The sequence below is a fragment of the Macaca mulatta genome, chromosome 1 (genome assembly GCF_049350105.2).
Source record: "Macaca mulatta isolate MMU2019108-1 chromosome 1, T2T-MMU8v2.0, whole genome shotgun sequence".
Lineage (NCBI taxonomy): Eukaryota > Metazoa > Chordata > Mammalia > Primates > Cercopithecidae > Macaca > Macaca mulatta.
In genome coordinates this window covers 29,033,704-29,060,552 of record NC_133406.1, presented here as the reverse complement: position 1 = coordinate 29,060,552, position 26,849 = coordinate 29,033,704, and the positions used below count along the sequence as shown (strand labels likewise).

The following is a 26,849-nucleotide window of genomic DNA, read 5'->3' as shown; positions in this document are numbered from 1 at the left end:
GGTAGTTCATTAAAATCTACATGAAAACACAAATGGCCTACAAACACTTAAAAAGAGAGCATGTTGGTTTATTTAGTTATTTATTAGATAAAGGGACTATAATCTATAAGGAAGACTAATGAGTTTAGTTATTTATTGGATAAAGGGACTATTATCTATAAGGAAAACTAATGAGTTTAAGTCTGAAGACAACAGAGTGATCACCAGTTATCTTCAAACATAATTCATTCTAGAATGTCATTTGTCACAATTACAAAGCCATGCTTATTACAATTCTTTTCTCAAATGACTAGTAATGAATTTAAAATGGAAGATTATCTCCCAATGTAAAAGCATGCTGTTAAGAATCACAAATAACATTTTTATTGCTTGGATTACATTCAATATTAAGAATGTTGTAAAAGAGTGAGCAGGTCATGGTGGTGCACGACTGTAATAACAGTTACTCAGGAGGCTGAGGTGAGAGGGTCACTTGAGCCTGGGAATTTGAGACCAGTCTGGGCAACACAGCAAAAAAAAAAAAAAAAAAAAAAAAAAAAAAAAGAATGTTGAAAGGGAAAATAATACACTGGAAGAAGAAGAGCTACATAGGCACTGACTTTAAAATCACATGTGTCTTGAGAACATCTCAGAGAGCATTAAAACAAACAAAAAAATTGTATGTGTCTAGTATCAGAATTGAGGGGGGAAAAAAATCACATGGGTATATCTCACTGTTAAACCAAGCTAAAATTAGCTTGCCTTGAGAATATATAAAATGTGAATGAAAATAAAAGCACAAATAAAACTTATTAAACTATGATAATGTTTTCCTTTCTCTTGTGAACACTTTATTTCACTATTTTGGTGTTACGAGCAATCTTCATAAGTACTTATGTAATATAAGCCCACTATCAATAGCACAGTTTCTCTAGATTGATTACTACGAAAAAAATCTGAAATCTTAGAGTCTTAACAAATGATCCATGAAGGTCTTTTTGGCCTTTATTTCATATGGCCTTTATTTCATAAAAAAAATTAAAGATAAAATACTCATACTCTTACGGTTACATTAAGAGCCAAGTTTGAAGGTAACCCTGCATATAAATAAAAACTTTATTTTTAAAAACACATTCTTATTATTTTAAGCAGCAGTGCCTTGTAGAAAAGAGCATGAGAGGTCAGGTTAGAAAACTTACAATATTTCCACATCAGAAAATACACTGAAATAAAACTGCATTTCTATTTTAATTCAAGTCGTTCATTAAAACTAAACTTTAGGCCAGGCGCGGTGGCTCACGTCTATAATCCCAGTAGTTTGAGAGGCCGAGGCAGGCGGATCACAAGGTCAAGAGATCGGGACTATTCTGGCCAACATGGTGAAACCCCGTCCCTACTAAAAATACAAAAATTAGCTGGTTGCAGTGAAACACGCCTGTAGTCCCAGCTACTCGGGAGGCTGGGGCAGGAGAATGGCTTGAACCCGGGAGGCAGAGTTTGCAGTGAGCTGAGATTCCACCATTGCACTCCAGCCTGGAGACAGAGTGAGACTCTGTCTCAAAAAACAACAACAACAAAACAACAACAACAAAAAACCCTGAACTTTAACTTTGCCAAGACTTTATACTATATTTGAATGCCATTAATCAGTCTACAAGCCAACTTGGAGAAGAACAAAAAAGTTGATTAGATCTAGAAAAAGAATTTTATTTTAAAGTATAATTACTCTAGGAAACTACAGTTTAATAGCATATCAACTACACCATGGAAGCTTGCATGTTTAAACTGATTAAACAGCAAACCTGAAATTATGAGCTAGGTGCAGTCATTTAATGATGATAATCCAACATTCTCATTAAGCTCTATGCCAGTTCAGTTTTAGAGGTATTCATGCATGTGAACAAATGAGATTTTGTTTAGTTAAATGTCTTGGAGTCAGAAAAAAGCAGGGGGAGAATCAGTACATGTGACTAGGAAGTCAATACAATTCTGCAGATAAAACAGAAATGAAGCCCATCTAATAACTGAGAAACACTTCAGGGATGTCTGTTCATATACAGAATTAGAAAACATGGCTCTAGCCCATATTTTGTACTGGAAATGCTATCATAAAACAATCGTTTTTATTTTGATGACATATATTTAAAATATACAACCCCCAAACTATAACCAACAAAAAGCTCTTTGTAAAGTTTATAAAAGAGAATGAAGAAGAGTATCAAACCTTTATTACAGTTGTTTTCACTTTCTTGTTTTTCTACCATGGGCTCCAAATTAGGTTCTCTGGGTTCAATTTTCTCCTCTAATTTCTCCCTTTCCTTCTCCAGCTCACATTCCTTTTCTTGTTCTTTCATCTTTTGTAGTTCTTTTTCCTTTTCTTTCTGCCGTTCTTTTTCTTTTTCTTGCTTTCTTTCTTTCTCCATTTCTCTTTGTTTTTCCTGCTCCTTCTCCAGCTCTTTCTCCTTTTCCTGCTGTCTCTCCCTCTCTTTTTCCCTCTCCTTCTCTCGTTCCTGTTCTTGTTCTTTTTCAAGTTCTTTCTCACGCTCCCGTTCTTTTTCTCGCTCCCTTTCCCTAATTTCCTCTGGAGATGGTTGTTTTTCCAGGATGCCAAGCTTCTCATCCAATCGTTTCAGTTTCTCTGCACAAGCCGCCTTCCTTTGTTCTTCCATTCTTCGCTCTTCCTCTTCACGCCGTTTACGAGCACGTTCTACTGCTGCAGAAATTTCTGACTGTTGTCTTCGTCTTTGCTTCCATATTTCATCTTCATCAGCTACTTGCTGCTTGGAGGGAAAGGGGCCCGGTCTTCCAGGTACTGCCTGTCGATCTGGAGGTGGATGCTGAAACATTAAGGTATCAGATGAGTATGACAACTCTATTTCTGACTAACATTGGGTATCAGGCATGGAGAAGGAAAAATCCCACAAAAGTATCAGAAATTTCTCTGATGAACATACACATTAAAATGAAAACACATAAGATGGGAAATATATTACATCTAGATAATTCACCAAACTAAGACCAGATTAATCCAGCTCTCCAATGTTTACTGAGTATGTACCTATTTATTGTGCCAGACATTGTTGCTCATTCAGTATTTGTTGAATAAAATTAGAAGCACAACAGTGAATCTCAAAATCTAGTTAGAGACAAAGGAAATTTAGCATGAATGCTTTAGAAGCAGCTGCCACAGCTGGAATGCCTGAGAGAGAGAAACGAAGGTATTAAATATCCAAAATGATGGCATGTTAGCTCTGAGAAAATTAAGGTACAGCTACGGGTAAAAAGCAGAGCCAAAGAAGCAAGGTGAAAAAGACAGAGACAGTGCTGTAATGATACCCCAAAGAAGAAATTCCTACAAATTAGTCTGGGTGAAGAAAAGTTCTATCTTTAGACTGAAAGATCCAGAAAAACTATCTAGAACCCGGAGTGGAGAATGGGAGGATCATCTGAAAGATCCAAGTTTCAATGACTGAATTTTCATTAATGTGTTATAAAACAATGACAGCTTTTAAAATCACTGCTTGCAACAATGCAAAAACAATAAAAGTAACAAAAAAATTTCTTTAACATACTGATTTTTAAAGCTACTAGGGTGAAGAAATCTTAAAAGCCGTATGTAACCCAGCTGGAATGCTTACAAAAAGATTAAACAATGATACAACGAAAACACTTGACTGAACGTCTTTTTAAATGAATGCAGACTACCATGTACTAATAGTGCTATCATGTGCAAACTACTTCAGTTCTTTGGTGCTGAGTTTCTTCATCCACAGCTCAGAGATAAGCTGAAAAACCAAATATATAAGCACCTAATTTACACAATTCACTTCAGAGAAGTAAAATTTACTTAAAACGTGCTGCACATATTTTAAGTGTATAGTTTGATGAGTTTGGACAAATGATACACCTGTGTAACCACTGCTCCAATGCAGACACAGCATTTCCATCACTCCTCTTCCTCCCCCTGTGGCCCCAAGCACCCCGACCCTAACCTTGTATAGTTTTGTTTGTCCTTTCTTTCATCTTTTATACAAACTTCTTTTGCTAAGTATAATGGCAGTGAGGTTATTTTATGTATGAGTAGTTTGCTCCATTTTACTGCTGGATAGTATTCCATTGTGGGCATGCTGTTTCATGTATGATAGACATGTGGGTTGCTTCCAGTTTTTTTTTTTTTTTTTTTTTGAGACGGAGTCTCGCTCTGTCGCCCAGGCTGGAGTGCAGTGGCGCAATCTCGGCTCACTGCAAGCTCCGTCTCCCGGGTTCACGCCATTCTCCTGCCTCAGCCTCCCGAGTAGCTGGGACTACAGGCGCCCGCCCCTGCGCCCGGCTAATTTTTTCTATTTTTAGTAGAGACGGGGTTTCACCATGGTCTCGATCTCCTGACCTTGTGATCCGCCCACCTCGGCCTCCCAAAGTGCTGGGATTACAGGCGTGAGCCACCACGCCCGGCCCTTCCAGTTTTTAAACTATGAATAAAACAGCTATGAACATTCATGCATAAGTCTTTGCATAAATGAACGTTTTCATGGCTGTTGGATAAACAGCTAGAAGTGGAAATCCTGTGTCATAGGGTAAATATATATTTCATTTACAAGAAACTGCCAAACTGTTTTCCAAAGTGGTTATAAGGTTTTCCAATGGATAAGGTTGCCAGCTGCTCTGTACATCCTTGCCAACACATGGTGTCATCAGTCTTTAATTTTGGCAGTGTAGTAAAATCTCAGTGATTTTAACTTGCATTTCCCTAATAACTAAAGATATTGAGTAATTTTCCATGTGCATACTGGGCATTCTTACATTTTCTTTTCTGAAACAAATGTTCAAGTCTTTTTGTTTAACTACTTATTATTGAGTTGTAAGATATTAAAAAAAACAAAAACAAAAACGGCCCAGGCTGGACATGGTGGCTCACATCTGTAATCCCAGCACTTCGGGAGGCCAAAGCAGGAGGACTGCTTGAGCTCAGGAGTTCAAGACTAGCCTGGGCAACATGGCGAAACCCAATCTCTACAAAAAGATAAAAAATTAGCCGGGCATAGAGGCGCATGCCTGTGGTCCCAGCTACTTGGTAGGCTGAGGCAGGAGGATCGCTTGAGCCCAGGAGGTTTAGGCTACAATGAGCTGAGATTGTGTTCCAGCCTGGGGAACAGAACACGACCCTGCTGCAAAAAAAAAAAAAAGAAAAGCTTAGATACAAGTCCTTCGTCAGATGTATTAGGAAGATTTTTTTCTGCAACATATCTTTGCATTCTTTGGGAAATGTTCTTCAAAGTCCAACTGACCAACTGTTTTTCCTTTCTAATTCGTGGCCAAGGTCTTATTTATCAAAGAAAACTTTGTCAGCTCCAAGTTCATGAACACTTGATCTTCTATACTTTTTTCTACATGTTTTAGTTTTAGCTTCTGTGTATGCAGAAATGCTATAAAGAGCTTTCAGTGGTTATGAGGAGAGGGACTGCTGGAAATGATGGTGATGGTTGTGATACGTGCAGATATCCCAGTAGGGTGATTAGAGAAGGTCTGGAGATCCTGATCATAACAAGGATTTCAGGAAAAGAAAATCTGCTTGTAAGAAAGAACAAGTAAAGAAGTCAGGAAGATCAATGTGTATGTGGTGAGAACAGCAGATGAAATTAGAAAAGTAGACAGAGATCTGAAAGATCATGAGAAGGACCTGAACAATGAGTAATGGACCTAATACATAGTTTAAAAAAGACAACAACTACTACAGGAGAATATGGGATGAAGGCGGCAAGTGAGCAGGCAGCATAAGAGGCAAGCAGTATCTGTCGAGAACCCACTCCAATAGTTCAAAGGGAAGTAAGAGGTGGTAGCGAGCAGTCAGTGTATATTTTGAAGGTAGAGGTGACATTTTGCTGATAAAGCTAGATGTAGGGTAAAAAAAGAGTTAAGAGTAACTTCTAAGTTTCAGCCTTAGCAAATATGTGAATAATAATGCCATTACCTGCAATAGGAAAGACAGGAGAAGCAGCACTGTGGATATATAGGGTAAGTGGGGGTGTGTGTTATGGTTTGGACATATTTGAGCTGTTTACTAGAGATCCAAGTGGAAATGTTGAGTTGATTGTTGAATATATGACTCTTAAAAGTCAGGGCAAAGCTTTTTGGCCTAAATGTACATTTGAATGCCATCAGCTCATAGAAGACATTCCCAAGGAAAAGGATACAGATTTTTAAAACAGACTGAGAACAAGACTTAGTTCTCCAACACTCGAAGTGTAGGAGGCCCAGAAGGAATACAAAGCAAAGAAAAACTAAATAGTGAGGTGTCTCAGATGCAAGTAGGAAAAAAAGTGTTTTAAGGATAGGCCAGGGATGGTGGCTCAAGTCTGTAATTCCAGCACTTTGGGAGGTCAAGGTGGATGGCTTGAGTCTAGGAGTTCAAGACCAGCCTGGACATGAAGGCGAGACCGTCTCTGCAAAAAATTAGCCCAGTGTGGTGGTGTGCACCTGTAGCCCCAGCTGCTGGGGAGGTGAGAGGACCCCCTTGAGCCCAGGAGTCCAGGTGGCAGTGAGCTATGATTACACCACTGCACTCCAGCCTGGGCCAGAAAGCAAGACCCTGTCTCTAAAAATATATGCATATACACAAGAGGGATGGAGTAATCAACTATGTCAATGACTCAGCTGAGATTTAAATGAGATGAAGACAAGAAAACTGAATTTGTCAAGATGGAAGTCATCATTGACTCTGATAATAATAGTTTCAAAGGTAGAGTGGGAAAAGAAAGCATGCCTGGAGAGTGCTAATGAAAGAATGAGCAGCAAAAGACGGTAAGTATAAATAGCTCACTAAAACAATTTCACTGATGGAGAACAGAGAAACAGGGTAGACACCGCAATGGGATGGAAGGTAGTGGGATGGAGTAATGTTAACAGAGAGGTCTTTGTGAAGTTGTTTTTCTGAAAAGATGAGAGATAACATTATCAAAAGTGGAAAAGGATACAAGGAACAAAGTAAAAAAGTGTCCTTAGCAGCAAAAACAATAGGAAGAAAAAGTATACAGTGAAATGGAAAAAAAAAAAGTTATCTCCTAGCTACTTCTTATTTTCTTAGTGAAACTTGGAGCATGCTTATCAACTGAGAATGAAAATGAAAAGGATGAAGAGTAAGACATGTAAGAGTCACAAGGTAAAAAGTTAGTAACTGTTTCATAAAAGTTTTAAATAAAAAATTTGGTGTCTTTCCACCAAAACAAAACAAAAGGTCAAATAAAACATATAATCCATAAACAAGCATTTAGTTAAAATTTACCTGCTGTGCAAGCAACTTTGGAGGTGGTGGCAGATGTGAAGACGTTCCACGTTCCTATTATAAAGAAGAAAGAATTACTGTTATTATTTTGGAGACAGTCTTGCTCTGTCGCCCATGCTGGAATGCAGTGGCATGATCTTGGCTCACTGCAACCTCTGTCTCCCAGCGCCAAGCAATTCTCATGCCTCAGCCTGCTAAATACCTGGGATTACAGGTGTGTGCCAACACGACCGGGTAATTTTGCATTTTTAGTAGAGACAGGGTTTTGCCGTGTTAGCCAGGCTGGTCTCGAACTCCTGACCTCAAATGATCTGCCTGCCTTAGCCTCCCAAAGTGCTGGGATTACAGGTGTGAGCCACTGCACCAGCCTGAAAGAATTACTTAAAAAATAAACATATAAAAAAAAATATATCGGCCAGGTGCGGTGATTCACGCCTGTAATCCCAGCACTTTGGGAAGTCAAGGTAGGCGGATCGCCTGAGGTCAGGAGTTCAAGACCAGCCTGGCCAACATGGCAAAACCCTATCTCTACTAAAAATACAAACATTAGCCAGGTGTGGTGGCGGGCGCCTGTAATCCCAGCTACTCTGGAGGCTGAGACAGGAGAATTGCTTGAACCTGAGAGGTGGAGGTTGTAGTGAGCGAAGATCGTGCTACTGCACTCCAGCCTGGGTGACAGAGCAAGACTCCGTCTCAAAAAAGCAAAGAAAAAGGAAAAATATATCTATTAGAAATATTTCAGCAGGGCGTGGTAGCTCACGCCTGTAAGCCTAGCACTCTGGGAGGCCAAGGCGGGTGGATCACAAGGTCAGGAGTTAGACACCAGCCTGGCCAACATGGTGAAACCCATCTCTACTAAAAACACAAAAATTAGCCGGGCATGGTGGTGGGCGCCTGTAATCTCAGCTACTTGGAAGGCTGAGGCAGAAGAATTGCTTGAACCTGAGAGGCAGAGGTTGCAGTGAGCCAAGATCATGTCACTGCATTACAGCCTGGGAGTCAGATCAAGACTCCATCTCAAAAAAAAAAAAAAGAAATATTTCTCAATGTACTGATTTTCTCAATATCACAAGATTCCTAAACATCTTTCTCCTTCTCTATTTTTAAATAAAAGCATATCACTCATTACAAGATTACTTTTTATGGAATCACTCTGCTATTTCAACAAGGTTAGAATCTCAAATGCACTTTAAAACAAAAATTTTAGCCAGGCATGGTGGCTCACACCTGTAATCCCAGCACTTTGGAAGGCTGAGGCCGGTGGGTCATTTGAGGCCAGGAGTTCAAAATCAGCCTGGCCAACGTGGTGAAACCTCTTCCCTACTAAAAATACAAAAATTAGCCGGGTGTGGTGGCACACCATTGTAGTCCCAGCTAGTCGGGAGGCTGAGGCACAAGAATCTCTTGAGCCCATGAGGTGGAGGTTGCAGTGAGCCAAGATCACACAACTCCACTCCAGCCTGGGTGAAACAGCAAGGCTCTGTTTCAAGAGGGAAAAAAAGAATTTTAGTCTAACTGTTCTGGAATTCTGATCCAGAAAATCTGACTGGGGAGAGGTATACCTCTAATTACTAAATTTTATTTATGTAAGCTCAATTCGTTTCTAGTGGCAAACTAAAAATATGAGATCTTAAAATCTAAAACATAATGGAACAAAATATATGAAACATTCACTTGCTAATATACATACCACTGTCACAAAAAAAGTCAAAGACATATTCCATCTATTCTTTCACGAAAAATTCTCATTCCCCATTATGCCAATAAGTAAAAAGTCACACAAAAAATTTTATTAAAATGTTATTTTAAAAATTATTCTTTTTCAGGGTTCATAAATTTATTCTTCAATGGATCATCAATGCCTTAAGATTAAAACCATTGTAGAGCATACATTTTTAAGAAGTGGTTCTTATATAGTCTACCTCTCTCCCATCAAACTACTTAGAATTTCTTGAATGTGCCATGTTTTCTCATACTTCTCTACATGTGTTTCCACTGCTTATAATAGCTATATTCCCTTTGTATACTGGCTAAATCATGCTTAAGAATTAGCTCAAGTACTTAGTCTTCTGCAGCTTTCTACCTTAAATGAATTCTCGAAGAATTTATTTTGTACCCTCTATGATTATGCTACTTAGTCACACTTCTTACTGACTTTTTTTCCTGTCAAAGAAACTGTTAGCTACCTCCTTTTAGCCCTCAGAAGGGACAAGTTCCTCCATCTATTTTGTATGAATCCAACAAATACATGCTAATTATACTGATTCCTTAATAAAGAGATAAGCGGACTCCCTTGAAAGTAGCCCTTTTTATTCCCAGTTTATAATGCATCTTTTGCAACCGTTTACCATCTCAGAAGTAGGTTCAAATATCTGTTGCACACACATTTCCCTTCATTCACAATGTTCTTCAAAATGATTCAGACTTTAGATGTCCCTACTCACTATGTGATTTCCCTACAGATAGTGTACCATTCACACAAAAAGAATGACTAGTATTTAAGTATTCAATAAACCGTAAAGCACTTCAGCAATGCTTATTTTATTTTAGAAAAATGTCATCCCTACACTTTGCTATGACTGAGCTGTATCATAAGGTGAAAAGGGTGAAGCTTTAGTTTTCACTTGATAATTTTAGCTACTCTACTGATAATTCCGGTTAAATGCAATAAAAATTATGATAGATTCAAGACTATTCAAGAAAAAATACACAGTTCCCTTTTCCTAAGTCCCATTCCACTCAGTGATAAGACTAATTCAAGATAATCCTTGAAATAACAAGGATCTCCATGAGTCCAACAAACCTGATTAAATGAAGGTCCTTTCCCAAAGGGAACTTTTGCTACTGATGGTTGGGCAGGTATTTGAGAAGATGATTTAGCGTTGGAAACTTCATCTGCTTCTTTTTTGTTTTCATTGTTTTCAGAGGCTTTTGAACCTTGATCCTCACTGAAAAATCAAAATGCAGAAGAAATAAAGTGGACCAACTTATCATAAGTACATACATTTTTTTTGGCAATTAAAAAAAATTATTTCGGTATGGTTTCCCGGGGGGAATGTATTAAGGAATGAGATGCGTATGTGACCTACTAGTGCTAATTTCTTCTTTCAATAAATATATACTATGAAAGTGCAATACAGTATTTGTCAAATCTAAACACACACGTCAGGCATATATCCTGGCCAAAGAATATAATCACATAATTTCCTATCTCCTCTATGTAAGAAATATAATCCAAATATAACTGGGTAATATTGGAATTATTATTTAACTGCATTCTAATTTATTCTGATTTAATAAAAAGATAAACTACAGTATTTTTTCAAAGCCACAGCAAATCACAGGTATCTCTTACATGATCATAAAACGATTGTTTGTCACAATGCCATAACTGAAAAATTATGTCAAATGTGCTTACAAACTTTCATATATTTTAAAAGCCCAACATTTATGATATATAACCCATATATTCCTGACTGGTGCTCCAATATTCCAGAATGAAGGAAAAAGAAACAAAAAACTCCCCATTTTCTAAGGCCCTAATGCAGTTTACTAAGTTTTAAGAAATCGAGGACCTGAAGCAGCTGTAGTTACCCAGGGAATTATTCTCCAATTTTATAAATACGGATCAGGCCAAGCAAGTAACAGTTTAAAATTGTTCCTAATATCAATTCTCAAAAGATCTCCAAACTAGGTGCTAAATACCTAAATATCTTTTTTTGAGATACAGTCTTGCTCTGTCACCCAGACTGGAGTGCAGTGGCATGATCTCAGCTCAATGCAACCTCCGCCTCCCAGATTCAAGTGGTTCTCCTGCCTCAGCCTCCTGAGTAGCTGGGATTATAGGCATGTGCCACCACACCTGGATAATTTTTGTATTTTTAGTAGAGACAGGGTTTCACCATTATGGCCAAGCTGGTCTTGAGCTCCTGACCTCAAGTGATCTGCCTGCCTCGGACTCCCAAAGTGCTGGGATTACAGACATGAGCCACTGCATCCGACCCTAATAAAGTTTTTAAATCAACTTTCTTGAGACGCAACACATTTTAATTAACGGATTAGCTGTATACTGTATTAATCTAGCTCATTAATCACCTTCTATTTAGTAAAACTTCAGAGAATATATAAATTCTACAAATAACAATTGTCTGTTAATAAAGCCTCTCTGCATAAGTAGTTAATATTGTATCAACAAATTTCATACTGTTATTAGTAAAACACACCACAACTTACCTGTTATTCTCTTTAGGACTGTTACTTCCTTGTTCATCATCATCACTGAAATTCAGTTGCTCTGTATAATCTACTTCCATCTGAGCACCTATTAAATTAAGGAAAACTCAGACTGGCTGCTTGAAAGCATCTAACAATTTAAAGCACTTAATTAATTTTGCCTCTTACCTGCCCAACCCTCATCAGCTTCAGCATCTAGGTTATCAAATTTATCAAGCTCCTTCAGTTCTGATGCACTAAGAATGGATGGGCGTTCAGGCTCTGAGGCCCATGAAGGAGGTGGGCCTCTTCCTCGGAGGCCTCTAATGAAAGGCAGGTCATGGAAAAGACACAAAAGTTTATGATACTAAATTGGGAGAATACTAAAAGATTGGAATTTAGTTCATTTCGACATTAGTGTTTTCTACACCAAGATATATAATATGTTCTGCATTGACGTGTATGAAAAAATTAATATTAATACGTAATTATAGGATAATACGTAACTCTTAAGTAACAGCTGACACAGTTTTTAAGAATTCTCAAACATTTAAGATAAAACAAATATATGCTAAAGGATAACAATATGAATAAAACTAACTTCAAAACACATAATTTTGAGGAAAATAATTCAAGAGGATGATCAAGTCTCACATAATAAGCCAAAAAAAAAAAAAAAGGGTGGGGAGTCCATAACATGAAAGGAAGAGGAGAAAAACAAGTGTCATCAATTTTAGGACCATGGTTTTCAGTTTTCTTTTTTTTCGAGACGGAGTCTCGCTCTGTCGCCCAGGCTAGAGTGCAGTGGCACAATCTCGGCTCACTGCAACCTCCGCCTGCCAGGTTCAAGCAATTCTCCTGCCTCAGCCTCCCGAGTAGCTGGGATTACAGGTGCACACCACCATGTCCGGCCAATTTTTTGTATTTTTTTTTAGTAGAAACAGCATTTCACCATGCTGGCCAGGCTGGCCTTGAACTCCTGACCTCCTGTGATCCACCCACCTTGGCCTCCCAAAGTGCTGGGATTACAGGGTTGAGCCACTGTGCCCGGCCTGGTTTTCAGTTTTCAAAATCCTATGTAAATTAATTTAAATGTTTAAAAGAATGAATTATATCTGGTCTGTCTTATAAGAGTTAGCCAATTATTTATTAATGACAACTGTACTGTGAGGACAGGAAAACGATCAATTACACAACTCAAAATCACACAATCCACTCCACCTTTAGGAAATCTTAACAAGCATATACATATTCCTTACAGACTTTAATCATTTAATAGCCTTACTTGTTTCCTTCAGATAAAGAAGGTGGGAATCTCATGGGACCATGGAGAGGAGGATATGTCATCCTTGGATACTGTTGAAACATCTGAATGAAGGAAACAAAAAATTTTGATAAATTTAGCAACCCAGTTATTTTAAAAAATTATATATATCTATATACACACACACACATAAATACATAAAAATCTGAGCCTAGGCCTGAAGTTATAATTTATAGAAACAATGATTAAAATGAATAAAACTATTAATGACTGTTACCTGCTAGCATAGATCATCATTCATCCTCAATAGCAACCCATTTCCAAGGCCATTGCCTCTACCAACTCTTTACAAATAGAATAACTAGAGCACATCATATGAAAGACTTCTGCATTATATTGATAAAATTACATTAAAGTAATTGTATTAACAAGGTATGTACACATTAAAGTAACTGTATCGAGATATGTAATGTAAAATTGCATTAAAGTAACTGTATCAATAAGATATAAATTACATTAAAGTAACTGCATCAACAGGATATATACACACATGTACCCCAGCAAACAGCAAAGTGAAAATATTCGAAAAGCAGATGCTGTAGGCCTTTCTCCATAAGCAGGAGTAGAATAATTAGAGGCAGATTTGTGGATAAGGAGGATAACATCAGTCCCCAGCCCCAGCACCTCAAATAGAAAAAAGTAGGGGTAGCAGGGGTAGGGAAGAACTCAGTTCAGATAAAATTAAGGGACAGTCCACAATCCAAGGAACTGAGTTGGAAAAGGGGGACAGAGAGCTACCCAAAAATTTTCTACGGATATGGCATAGGTGAATTCTCAATCAAATTACTGCACAAATGATCATTATAAACAGTCCCAAACAGGTCCAGATATTATTCTCTGTAGGAACTTGGCTCTGGGAAACTAAACTTAAGAGGAGACATAAGATAGATTCTGAGAACAAATAACACCAAGGGATTCATCCTATGATTTTGAAGGGAGGAAGTGTCAAAGAATAGCTTGGTCATTTACTATTTGCTTATATCCAAGTAAAATTATGTAAATAATATGAAATTATATTACTGTAAAAACACAATTTATATCCTAAAATAGAAGACTAGTTTTTCTAAAAAGAAAGTAGTAACTATGTGTTAGATAAGAAAATTACCTTACATTTGAAGCAAGGATGTTTATATGATTATGCTGTCTAAAGATGAAAATTCTGGGCCAGGTGCAGTGGCTCACACCTGCAATCCCAGCACTTTGGGAGGCCGAGGTGGGTGGATCACTAGGTCAGGAGATGGAGACCATCCTGGCTAACATGGTGAAACCCTGTCTCTACTAAAAATACAAAAAAACTAGCTGGGTGTGGTGGGTGCGCCTGTAGTCCCAGTTACTCAGGACGCTGAGACACGAGAATCACTTGACCCCAGGAGGCAGAGGTTGCAGTGAGCTGAGATAGCACCACTGCACTCCAGCCTGGCGCCAGAGTGAGACTTCGACTTTTTTTTTTTAAAAAAAAAAAAAAAAAAAAAAAAGAAAGAAGAAGAAGAAGAAGAAAAAGAAGAAATTTCTCTTAAGTCAGTTGAAGCAATGTTAATTAAGCCCAGCAACAGCTGAAACTCAGCTGGGGAAACTTTGAGGGATACTCTGGAGAATTTTCAGTAGCATCACACTTCTATACTGAAGTTAATAAAGACACTACTGGAGGCATATGTTCATAGCTAAAGCTGCATTAAATCCTTCATCTGGTCATTCCAGGCATAATTTCATGTGGTCTTAAATGCTTAACGTCTAGGAATTTGGCAGAAAATTCATTATAGAAACAAATTTTAAATTCTCAGTATATAGTAGTGATATTTAAATGTTTTTGTTAATTAGCGGAACACATTATTCAAATATAATCGCTGATGAAAGTGGGAATGATGCCCACTTGGTCTCCCCTCTTTCCTATCCTACCCTCTCACCTGAAAGTTCAGGGATCTTTGGTAGCGCAAATTGAAAATGATTAGGAAAAAAGGAATTTTTTTTCCTACCCATTTCTAATGGGTATAAATCATTTTTCAAGGCCAGGTCAGCATACTCCTAAACTTCTTTTAGGAAAACATTTAACGGTCAGGCACAGTGGTTGACACGTATAATCCCAGCACTTTGGGAAGCCAAGGAGGATAGATCACCTGAAGTCAGGAGATCAAGACTAGCCCAGCTAACATGGTGACACCCTGTCTCTACTAAAAATACAAAAATTAGCTGGGTGTGGTGGCGTGCCCCTGTAATCCCAGCTACTTGGAAGGTTGAGGCAGGAGAATCACTTGAACCTGGGAGGTGGAGGCTGCAGTGAGCCGAGATGGTGCCACTGCACTCCAGCCTGGGCATCAGAGCAAAAAACATTTAACAAGTAATTGTACTTAATCATTCATTTCCCTCTGTTAGTCTAGAATGATTAAAAATAGTAATGTATATGCTCACTTTGGCAGCAAAATTGGAAGAATATAGAGAAGATCAGCACAGTCCCTGCATAAAAATAGCATGCAAATTTATGAAGCATTCCATATTTTAAAATAACACCACCAATATGAAGGAATGGAAAGTATGATGGATATTTAGGATTCAAATATTAGAAGTTAAACAAACTAAATAAATATGACCTAGATTTTTGTTTCCTATGAGAGTAATGAGTCTCCTGGAAAAGTAAATGTATGTATCCAGGCACATGTGACTTGCTTTACAACTTTACATTGGGCTGACAGTAAACAAAGAACGAGGACACCAAATCTAACTAATAATTTAGAAAATGTGGCAGGAGGGCAGGGGTGGGTGTAAGAGTATGTATTAAATGTAACTAAAGATAGAATCAACAAAATCCAAAATCTGAGGAACTTTACAGGTTAACAAATTAAAACAGATAAGCACCAAAGGAAACAGGAGATGGAGATATCTGTAGGTAACAAGATTCTTAAAAGAAGTATGAACCAATCTCAAGGAATGGATGTTGCCTGTATCCTAATTATGAGACAATTACTGGGACACTAACATAATATTCAAGAATATCAAGGAATTAGTTTTCTTTTAAGGTATGATAACAGCATTGCAAACTTTCTCCCCAAGTCTTTATCCTTTAAAATAGAAATATTTACTGATGAAATATTTAATATTTACTAAATATTTAATATTTACTAAAATAGAAATATCTTGGATTTGCTTTCGTAATCCAAAGTGGTAGGAAAAGAGCAGGCATGGTGACTCACACCTGTAATCCCAGCACTTCGGGAGGCTGAGGTGGGTGGATCACTTGAGGTTAGGAGTTCAAGACCAGCCTTGCCAACATGGCAAAATTGTCTCTACTAAAAATACAAAAATTAGCCAGGTATGGTAGTGGGCGGCTATAATCCCAGTTACTTAAGGAGGCTAAGGCAGGAGAATTGCTTGAACCTAGGAGGCAGAGGTTGCAGTGAGCCGAGATCATGCCACTGCACTATAGCCTGGGTGACAGAGCGAGACTCTGTTTCCAAAAAGAAAAGTGGTGGGAAAAGAGGCAGATTCACTGCACTGTTATCTTTATTTTTGCAGATGTTTAAAACTTTCCATTAAAAAAAAGTTTAAAGGCCAGGCGAGATGGCTCATGTCTGTAATCCCAACACTCTGAAGGGCCAAAGTGGGCGGACTACTTGAGGCCAGGAGTTCAAAACCAGCCTTGCCAACATGGCAAAACCCCAACTCTACTTAAAAACAAACAAACAAACAAACAAACAAAAAAACAGGCGTGGTGGCACATGCCTGTAATTCCAGCTACTCAGGAGGCCGAGGCACAAGAACTGCTTGAACCCAGGGGGCAGAGGTTGCAGTGAGCTGAGATCACACCACTGCACTCCAACCTGGGCAAAAGAGCAAGACTCTGTCTCCAAAAAAAAAAAAACAAAAAAAAGTTTGACAAAAATATTAAAAGCACACAAATAAAAACCTTGAAACTACAGCAAGTGTTCTTTATCTTTTTTTCCATGAACCACCCCTTTGGCAGTCTGATGAATCCTATGGACTTCCTCTCAGGAAAACATTTTAAATGCATAATGTAAAATACAAAAATATTGCAAAGAAAAACAATTATATTAAACAGAATTTTAGTGTAATTGTTCTCTGTATTTACAAAATAAATCTGTGGTATGGTAATGTATGTGTTTCTTTATTAGATCATTGTCTATGGGTCTAATAATTATTTTGAAGTAATGTTGAATGTAATGTGATATGAAAATATCTACAATCTCTGTTAATAATAAAGACACTGCTGATAGTTCTGTGATTTGTTTCCTATATGGTACAACTACACTTACCCAAATAAAACAGCTAGGTGGTTTTGCTAAGAAACACTGCTTGGTAACCAGTTTCCCGGATAGCCCAAATGATCTCTATCTTCTGGTATTTACACCACGTGTAGTCCCTTCTCACAATACACCATACAATAAAAGAAAATGCTAATTTTTAGTTAGATGTTAACGAAAATAAAGACCTAAACTTTTCCCTGTAACAATTCGCTCCTCGGACCCCAGATCAAAAGCCTCTTGTTTGACTGCTTGTTCATTTAACAATACTCACATAAGGAGGCATCATAGCTCTATACTGGGAAGCGAGAGCAGCCTGCTGTCCATTCAGTTTAGCCTGTGGAGGACCACAAGCTATCCTCTTTTCCACCACTTTGAGGATATCATTTTGCTCTGATGTTCCAGCTATGCTTTCATCCTGGCCAGGGAGCTTTTCATCTTGATCAGATGACGAAGGTGAGCCAGCAGCCTTACCACCATCTCTCCAACAAGCAACATCTAGTATGGAAGCAGAGAAAAAAGGAAAAAGATAAAAATCTGAAAATGGAACAAAGTGAAACCAAACCAGGCACATTTCAGGAACATGAAAGCAAGTAAGCAGAGTGAAAGAGCAGGAAAAGTCGAATCCAGGTCCTACTAATGCTTTCAAGGTGTTTGGGTAGTAGTGACTTCCAAAGTGGAGAGGATGTACCTCAGAGGGTGTCACCACAAGCAAATACTGGGGTGGGAGAAGAAAATATTAGAACTTCTCTATGAGGCTTTAACAATATTTGGTATAGAGATGAAAATCACTGCTCTCCCTATATCAGATGGCCATGTTTCAGAGTGACACACCTGAGGTTTCCTGAGGGAAGGAAGATGGGACTTCTACAATCTGGAAGGGTTGACAGTGATATTCTCATTTGTCTGTTTCCAGTATATCATTGCTAGTTACAGATGCCCCCAAGTGAACGGACTGTGTGAAATTATCTGGTGTAACTACACTTAACCAAATAAAACAGCTAGGTGGTTTTGCTAAGAAACACTGCATGGTAACCAGTCTCCTGGATAGCCCAAATTATCTTTATCTTCTGGTATTTACACTATGTGTAGTCTCTTCTCACAATATAGCAGGGTTGGTCTGTGTAACCTGTAGAATATGGCAGAAGTGATAGCATGTCCCTTTCCAGATTAAGTTATTAAAGACTGTGGGCTTCTGTCTTGGGTGGAGGATATCTGTCTCTTATCATTTATTCTGCAAAAGCCATGTCATAAGCAGCTCCACTAAGAGACCATGAAAGTAAAGAGCCAATAGCTACACCAGTTTGGAAGTGTAGCCCCAGTCAAGTCATCTTTAGACAGCTTAACTGCAGCTTTGAGAGAGGAGTCCCTTGGCCAGAACCTCAAGCTAAGCTGATCCTGGATTCCTGACTTTCAGATACAGTGGGATATCATAAGTATAGTTCAGTTTGTTGTTTTACATTGCTAAATTTGTTATGCAGCAATAGATAACTGAAAATTCAACTGAACAAGAAAAGAGGAGTTGGCACATCTATTTCTAATACAAATGCACCAACCACATTATGACGCTTGAAAAATAAAAATAAAATTTAGATTTATTTAGATCTGATAAGAGCCAAAAAATATAAAATATATCAGGTTATTAGAAATACGGAATTTGTGCCGGGCACGGTGGCTCACGCCTGTAATCCCAGCACTTTGGGAGGCCGAGGCGGGCAGATCACGCGGTCAGGAGATCGAGACCATCCTGGCTAACATGGCAAAACCCCATCTCTACTAAAAATATAAAAAATTAGCCGGGCGTGGTCACGGGCGCCTGTAGTCCCAGCTACTCGAGAGGCTGAGGCTGACGCAGGAGAATGGCGTGAACCCGGGAGGCGGGGCTCGCAGTCAGCCGAGATCGCGCCACTGCACTCCAACCTGGGTGACAAGAGCGAGACTCTGTCTCAAAAAAAAAAAAAAGAAATATGGAATTTGTAAACACTTCTGTCACAGATGAACCTCCCCATGTAAACAAGGTACTTTAAGATACTTGGTAATGACAATATGAAGCTATCACAATTAAGAAGACATTTAAAAATCCCTCAAAAATTTTATACTTCTATTTTTAGTTTTTGCTTTGTAATGTACATAAACTATCCCTCACTATCCAAAATTACTTGTTTCCTCAGTTTGAGCTCAGAAAGTGAGGAATCACCAAATATTAATACAGTATTAAGTATTGCTCAAAACTTGCTCAAAGCTTGCTCAAAAACTTACTAATATAGAAAAGTCCAAACATTGATATACATGAAAGTCACCTGGACATCTTGTTAACATGTAGATTTTGATTTAGGAAGTTGGATGCAAGGCCCAAGATTACACATTTCTTTTTTTTTTGAGACGGAGTCTCGCTCTGTCGCCCAGGCTGGAGTGCAGTGGCCGGATCTCAGCTCACTGCAAGCTCCGCCTCCCGGGCTCACGCCATTCTCCTGCCTCAGCCTCCCGAGTAGCTGGGACTACAGGCGCCCGCCACCTCGCCCGGCTAGTTTTTTGTATTTTTTTAGTAGAGACGGGGTTTCACCGTGTTCGCCAGGATGGTCTCGATCTCCTGACCTCGTGATCCGCCCGTCTCGGCCTCCCAAAGTGCTGGGATTACAGGCTTGAGCCCCCGCGCCCGGCCAAGATTACACATTTCTAACATGTTCTCAAGTTATGTTGATACTGTCGCTGCAAAAATCACACCTGAGTAGCAAGTGACTATAGTACTAAGTATGCCTTTTCAAACTAGGCAAATCATACATACAACAGCAAGCAGGAGGTTGTATTGCAAGATAATATACAAATATGATCTCACTTTGTATTAAAGAGAAAGTACTCTTACTTGGTGGGCGTAAACTGGGTCCAGGTCCATAGTTGTCATCATTTGTTTCCTTTTCTTTTTTTTCCTGATCCCCAGCTGCCTGCAGGCTGGGAAATTCTTGCTGAAACTGACTATTCACTTGGATTCCTATAGATTAAAAAAAAAAAAAAAAATTAAAGGTAACTTTTATACTGAAGATAATACAAGCCACCCTTCCAGGATAGAGCTCTCTGCCTCTTTCTCATAAATTATTCCACATTTCAGTGATGACTGTTCATAGCCATAAATCTTTAAAATTCATCTAGACTCCTTTGAAAAGCTAATGATCAGCCATGAGGAGATGAAAGTCTAAGACAGTAATCTTCCAGCACCATTCCAGAGGACTCATTTAAGATGACCATGCAAGTGAAGAGCTTCTCTTGTTTCTCTTTCATTACAACTCCTTACATTTTCAATACCCATCAAATTCCTTTGCTAAGAATTCTCAGAATTCGTTCAAATCATATTACTGAAATAGTGTTTGATGAATAAAGACTCCAAGCTCAAGATGAGGCTAAAATGCCTTTATTTAATTTACTGCTTCATTTACTTTACTTTGATTTAATTTACAGCTGAGATGACTGCACCTCACTATTCACCCAACTTCCTATCTACCTATTTTTTTAAATTAAAAGAGCTAGTTTTATTAGCTTGAGGGCCCAGATCGGTTCTTCCATAGAATGTTTTATAGACAGTCCCTGTTTTGAAAGTAGGAAAACTAAATTCTGCTGGGGATTCCATCATTCCTTGGGGAAAAGGGTAATATTACAGCAGTGGTGCTTTATGGCTACTTTCTAGCTCTTCTCTCAGGAAATCCTGGCAGCATGTCGGAAACAGGAGAAGTTGGGGACACAGTTGAAAAATGAGTATGGTTTCTCACAAACTATGCAATGGCTGGATACTTTGAAGGTACAAGCTTTGCTTGGATATGTAGATGTAAAGATAAAATAATGTGGGGCAGAGGGTATCTTAAAGACTCCTTTTCTTAACCAGTATCATTGACTCATGCATGGCTCTTGACACTGGAATTTAGCTAGCCCAAGAGATTTTTTAAAAAACCTTTTAAGAGCCTCGAAAGTATATCCTTTAACAATGCTTTATGGCTCTACCAAAACACAGTTCACCCTTTATCTCCTGCATGGCTGTTCAGTAACTATCAAGCCTAGGCAGTTTCCCCAACTAATGTCCACTTACCATCTCCTTGCCCACCTTGCTTGTTACTGGCCCATGATTTGGGAGCAGGTGCTACTTCTGGGGGAGCTGCAACCCCAGGTTTTGGCTGTGCTGGTGGCACTTCTGGTGTTCTTAAAAAAAAATATGAATCCATTATTTCAGATACTGTACGTGTAAATAAAATCAGTATTATATTTAAGGTAAATCTGTGTACAAATTATTTTGGCTATATGTTTATTCATTGGTAAATCTCCTATAAATGTTTTCTCTCTGCAACATTCCTTTAAATGATTTATGGCTATTTTTATCCCCTTTCATCTCTGCCTTTGAATAATCCAATGAGATGAGTTTTGCTTGTTTTCCATTTTGTTTAAAAAAAAAAAAAAAAAAAAACCACACACACACACTTTCAATGGAACATAGTTAACAAATATCTGCTTTGAAGAAGTGAACATTTATAATTAAAAATAGCAGTATAAACATACATACAGTCTGGAATGGTGAAATTAGCTGAGGGCTAAAGCTAAGCAAACTCTCCACCTGGAAGTCAACGGGATCACCACTGTACTTATTACTGTTATTCAAAGAGGTAACAGCAATCTGCCTAATACATTCACGTGAGTAAAAGGTATTTTGAAAGGCTGTACAGTTTTATTCAATTCTTGTAATGAGGTAATGCTTAAAAATAAGAAAGTAGTTAAGACGCTCACAAAATGCAATATACTTCTGGTACACTCATACCTATAACTGACTCAATACTATAAAATAATTTTACTACAGCTAACAAGCATAAGTATGTGATAAATTTCTACAGAAGTAGTCACATTTACTATACAAATCTCCCCAGGCAGGAGTATAGAATTTTGATAAGAGATAGGCAAGAAAACATCAAGTATCCAATGGCTTATCTTATTTTTTAAAATTACCACTATTTAGGCTTGGTCATTCAATTAGCTAAAAGACTGGCAAAATCCTTGACACACAGAAGTCTAAATAGTTGTTGAAAGAACGATGACTAAGATGGACACTATTAATTCTATCCTAGCTTTCTTGCTAGAGTATATACAAATTATTACTTGAGCACCTATGAAACATCAGGCAATTTCAATGCTAGAGATACACAGTAAATTGGCAGACAGACACCCTTAGTATCATGAAATTTAGGTATCAGAGTCAACTCTTAATCATATTGGAAAGGGAATACTGGAGTTGGTGGTAGTTAAGAGAAGGGGGAGCCTAATAAAGGCTATGATATAAGCAAGGTTGTGATTTGCAATTGTCATCTGTTCTACCCTGACAAATAGAAATACTTGTAATAGGGAAAATTAACCAAAAGTTACTATAGTAAAAAGACTTTAAAGAGTATAAAATATGTAATATGTAATACAGACAGCATGACACTTAGTAAATAGCAGGTACTCAAACATAAGTTCCCTACAATGAAAGGGGAAGGGCTTCATTCTTTAACAGACTTTGACTCACTTTTCTTCTTCATGTTGCTCTTGTTTTGATGCCCACCCTGTGCCATCTTTAGGTACAATATTTACATTAGGATCATTGCCTTTGTTTTCTGCTTTAAGACTCGGGAGGTTAGCAGGTGGAGGCATACGCCGTGAAATACCGACTTTTCCAAGACTCTGTAATCCATGTCGAGCTGCAACTAAAGATCAATAACATCAACTTTCTTAGAACATCTATTTTATTACCCATATTATTCCTCAAACAATATAGAAAAATAGGAATTAATGCAATCCCTGAATGATTTTCATTCATATATTTTAAGATAATAAGTTTAAAACTAAGCTACAGTTGCAACACAATTCAGTGTCGAAATCAAGCCATTTAACAGCATTTAACAGATTCCTTAAAAATTCTAACAATGCAATTCAATACACTACAGAAAACACTGATAATGCTGATATTTTTTCAGAGAATCTATTTCAAACTCAAAACTTCGAATGTTAGAGAATAAATGTATTGATTTTATGTTCATAAAGAATACTGTTAATATGCCATACATGATTTTCAGTTTTCACTATACTCACTAGGTCACAGTATCTAACACACACACACACATGAAACATAGGACTTTGTCTAGTCTATAACTAAAAAGATACTAAATTCCCACTAATATATAGGTCTGTGCCTATCAATCTCATTGACTGAGTTTCCCCTTTAGAGCCATACAGTTCTTTTTTCCTGCTGACAACAGAGAAAAACAAAAATATTTTTAAAGGGCTCTATGAAAGTATAAATTTTCCATTACAAGATGTTTATCACACATTCTCTGAAAAACGCGTGCATGCATAAAAAGGCAAATGTAAATAGGGTGGTATTAACTTGGGTACATCCTAGTTTCTCATAGCAGCACGTGTATCACTTATGGTAACAAAACAAACCACGAAAAACGTAAGTGTCACTTGATTTTACTCACCTGTGGTTTTCTGTGTTTCTAATGATTTCCCCTTGTAAGTATTAAATAAACTGAGTGTTGCATACTTTTTCCCATCCTTTGCTTTTGTGCTCTGGCCTGACTTCTCCGACATTTCGGTGGAAACTCATCGAGTCCAAAACCTCCTGCCACACCCCTTAAAACCCCAGTCCTTAAGATGTACATAAGAAAGAAAAATAAAGACGAAAAACTCAGTAAATTCAAATGTTCACAGAAATTCAGAAAAAACTTCCCATATCAATAATTTCACAGAACTTTTTAATACTGTCAAATTCCAATAACCAATACACAACAAAATTGATCATAACAAGCTATCATGCACTTGTGAAATATATCAGTTATATATGGTTTATAACTGCTTAACTCTATCATAGAGAATAAGGGTTACAATTCCATGCTGACATGAATAGTTCAAACACAGTGAGCCTATTGAGACTATTTTAAAAAGACATATTATCCAATTTAATATGCTTGAAATGACTGACATCAACCTTTGCACATGGAATCCAAATGACAGGAGGACATCTTCATTCCCCTACATACTACATTCCTAAATCATCAGGCAATATGTGCCCAACAAAGCTCTATTAATTTAACAGATTAGAACAGAAACAACATTCTTTGTTCTCTTCATTTTGTAAAAGGTAAAACATCTCACAAACACAAGGTACATAAAAATAACCTATTTCATCGCTGTGGACTAAATATTCAAAAATCAGTATGCATTTTTTCCAAAGCATATATAAAGTTCCCTTACATATGAGAAGTTGTAGAAATAAATAATATTTTCATAAGCATTCAAATACAAAGAGAATCCTCATCTTTAGAGCTAATGTACCCTCATCTTGGTGATGCACTCTAACTTAGATTATTAATAAATAGGAGAAAAAGACAAATTATGTCTCCTACTATTTCCCTTCAATTTAATGAAGTTGTAGACACATATCAAACTAAGGGTTGTTTTTGTTTTTGAGGGGTTAGTGTAGCAGTAGGGTAGAAGATGGCTAATTCTACCACAGAAACAATCAATCGCTAAAAACACTGAGAACTGAAACACGGGAGCCAAAGATAGTATAGAATAGGTATACCACGCAGAAAGCATCAAAGTAAAGCCTATATCCACTTTACTTTTATAAATTTCGTTTCATCTGTTAGTTTTATATTTGTCAATTACAGAATCAGCAGAGACGTCATTTTATATGCATGTAAAATGCCACCCGACGTTTGTATAGTTCCATAAAATTTATCAGGCATTCTCACATCTATTATCTCATTTCAGTCTAACAACTTTATGGTGTAGCTACTATCTTGATTTTTACACATAAAGACTAAATTAGATTGAATTTGAAACCAGGGTGTCGGGTTCAATCCATTACACTGTGCTGCCTCCTCCCACATAACAATGTAGATAACCATTTCGCTTTCCATATATACATTTACAATAAACCACCCTTCCTTGAGACAACCGGCAACCTGAAAAAAGACTGACCTGCAACCAAAAGGACTACACTAATACAATTTGCCACTACATGTAGAAGAACGTATACAATTAATTATACCCCAAGAGCGCTAATGATGATGATGATGATGTTGTGAAAAGAGAATGTACTACCAAATCTATCCTATTGGCAAATTTACCAGTAACATGCACAAAGATATAGAAAGAATATTCATCTACAGTGACAAAAGAGAACAGTAAATATTCACTACCTGACAAAATTAAAATTCAAAGAGCTGTTTCATCAGGTGAAAAAAAAAGGAACTGATGTATCAAGAAAAACAGTCAACTTGCTCAAGTTATTTAACTAAGGATCCTCAAATCTTGGACTTTTCTGAATACCATTACTACTCATGCAACACTCTTGGTGGAGACCCTTTCTGTATGTTAGAGAGAAAGCAACATCATGAGAAAAGAACTCCTTAAACTTTCTAGGAGCAAATCTCCAAACCAACCTGTATCTAACATCCAATCTTTCCTTCCTACACCTACTGCTACTGCGGTTCACAGAACCATGTTTCCGGCCGGGCACGATGGCTCACGCCTGTAATCCCAGCACTTTGGGAGGCTGAGGCAGGCGGATCACCTGAGGTCAGGAGTTCAAGACCAGCCTGGCTAACATGGGGAAACCCTGTCTCTACTAAAAATACAAAAATTAGCCAGTCATGGCGGCAGGCGCCTGTAATCCTAGCTACTCGGGAGGCTGAGGCAGGAGAATCACTTGAACCTAGGAGGTGGAGGTTGCAGTGAGCCGAGATCATGAGTACAGCCTGGGTGACAAACTGAGACTCCGTCTCAAAAAAAAAAAAAAAAAAAAGAACAACGTTTCTGAGACGTGATTCTACAGAAACCATGTTTCTCTAGAAATAGGATAAAAATGAAAATTCTCAGGTCCCAACCCAGACCTACTGACTCAAAACTCTTGAGGAAGGGGCCCAGCATTCTTTACAGCAAGTCTTCCAGACTGATTCTAAGACTTACAAAAATGTTAAGACCTACTGACTTATTATAAGCAGATATATTCTAAGCAGTGATTCTCAACTCTTGCTGTATACAAATCTGGAGGCAGGGGGGCAATTGGGCATCAACTCTTTTTTAAAAAAAATTCTTGAGGTGATTCTAACTGAAAGTAGTTTGAGAACCACTGCAATACATAAAGTTTATCTTTCTTCTCATTCCATTTAAGGTCAATCTTTCCTCTGGTGCTCTTCATCCTATCCCCACTTCCCTTCTTATCTAAACTCTTGTCTAGGAAATCTCATTAGCTCCTTTGGCTTTAATTACTAACTCATTACCTTCTGCTCAGTACTCCTGAGGAATATATCCCCACACTGCCTGTTTACATTTCTTTGTTTTGAATGAAGCTTCACCTTTAACTAGAACACAGGCATCTATTTCATAGCAAAACTTTAAGAAGCAAGCCTACTAAACATTCTGTCCAGCATAAGAGAAAAACAATGGTTAAAAAATCAAATTGGGCTCGGAGCCGTGGCTCATGCCTGTAATCCCAGCACTTTGAGAGGCCAAGACGGGCAGATCGTGAGGTCAGGAGATCAAGACCATCCTGGCTAACACGGTGAAACCCCGTCTCTACTAAAAATAAAAAAAATTAGCCAAGCATGGTGGCGGGTGCCTGTAGTCCCAGCTACTGGGGAGGCTGAGGCAGGAGAATGGTTTGAACCTGGGAGGCGGAGCTTGCAGTGAACAGAGATCGCGCCACTGCACTCCAGCCTGGGCAACAGAGCAAGACTCTGTCTCCCCCCCCAAAACAAAAGAAAAAAAAGAAAAAAAAATTAAA

At 38.0% G+C, this 26,849-nt stretch overlaps 1 protein-coding gene and 1 non-coding gene across 18 annotated transcripts in view; one reads left to right on the top strand and one right to left on the bottom strand.

The window, feature by feature from the left end:
• Positions 1 to 26,849, bottom strand: part of PRRC2C (proline rich coiled-coil 2C) — a 105,077-nt gene that overhangs the window by 56,684 nt on the left and 21,544 nt on the right. For 12 of the 17 annotated variants that reach the window (XM_015124239.3, XM_015124187.3, XM_015124274.3 and 9 more), the window contains exons 2-12: positions 23,536 to 23,704; positions 22,584 to 22,761; positions 21,123 to 21,232; positions 19,911 to 20,036; positions 17,322 to 17,545; positions 12,756 to 12,838; positions 11,660 to 11,793; positions 11,492 to 11,579; positions 10,062 to 10,206; positions 7,259 to 7,312; positions 2,204 to 2,816 (exon numbers count right to left, since the gene is read on the bottom strand). In XM_015124239.3, coding sequence (XP_014979725.3) covers positions 2,204 to 2,816; positions 7,259 to 7,312; positions 10,062 to 10,206; positions 11,492 to 11,579; positions 11,660 to 11,793; positions 12,756 to 12,838; positions 17,322 to 17,545; positions 19,911 to 20,036; positions 21,123 to 21,232; positions 22,584 to 22,761; positions 23,536 to 23,647 — 1,867 coding nt within the window. In that variant the 5' untranslated portion in view covers positions 23,648 to 23,704. The remainder of the gene's footprint in view (positions 1 to 2,203; positions 2,817 to 7,258; positions 7,313 to 10,061; positions 10,207 to 11,491; positions 11,580 to 11,659; positions 11,794 to 12,755; positions 12,839 to 17,321; positions 17,546 to 19,910; positions 20,037 to 21,122; positions 21,233 to 22,583; positions 22,762 to 23,535; positions 23,705 to 26,849) is intronic. The other 5 variants (XM_015124204.3, XM_015124225.3, XM_001099800.4 and 2 more) reach the window with 3 other exon arrangements.
• Positions 15,187 to 15,290, top strand: LOC114674972 (U6 spliceosomal RNA). Its single transcript, XR_003726068.1, has one exon. It is a non-coding gene; the product is annotated as a U6 spliceosomal RNA (small nuclear RNA).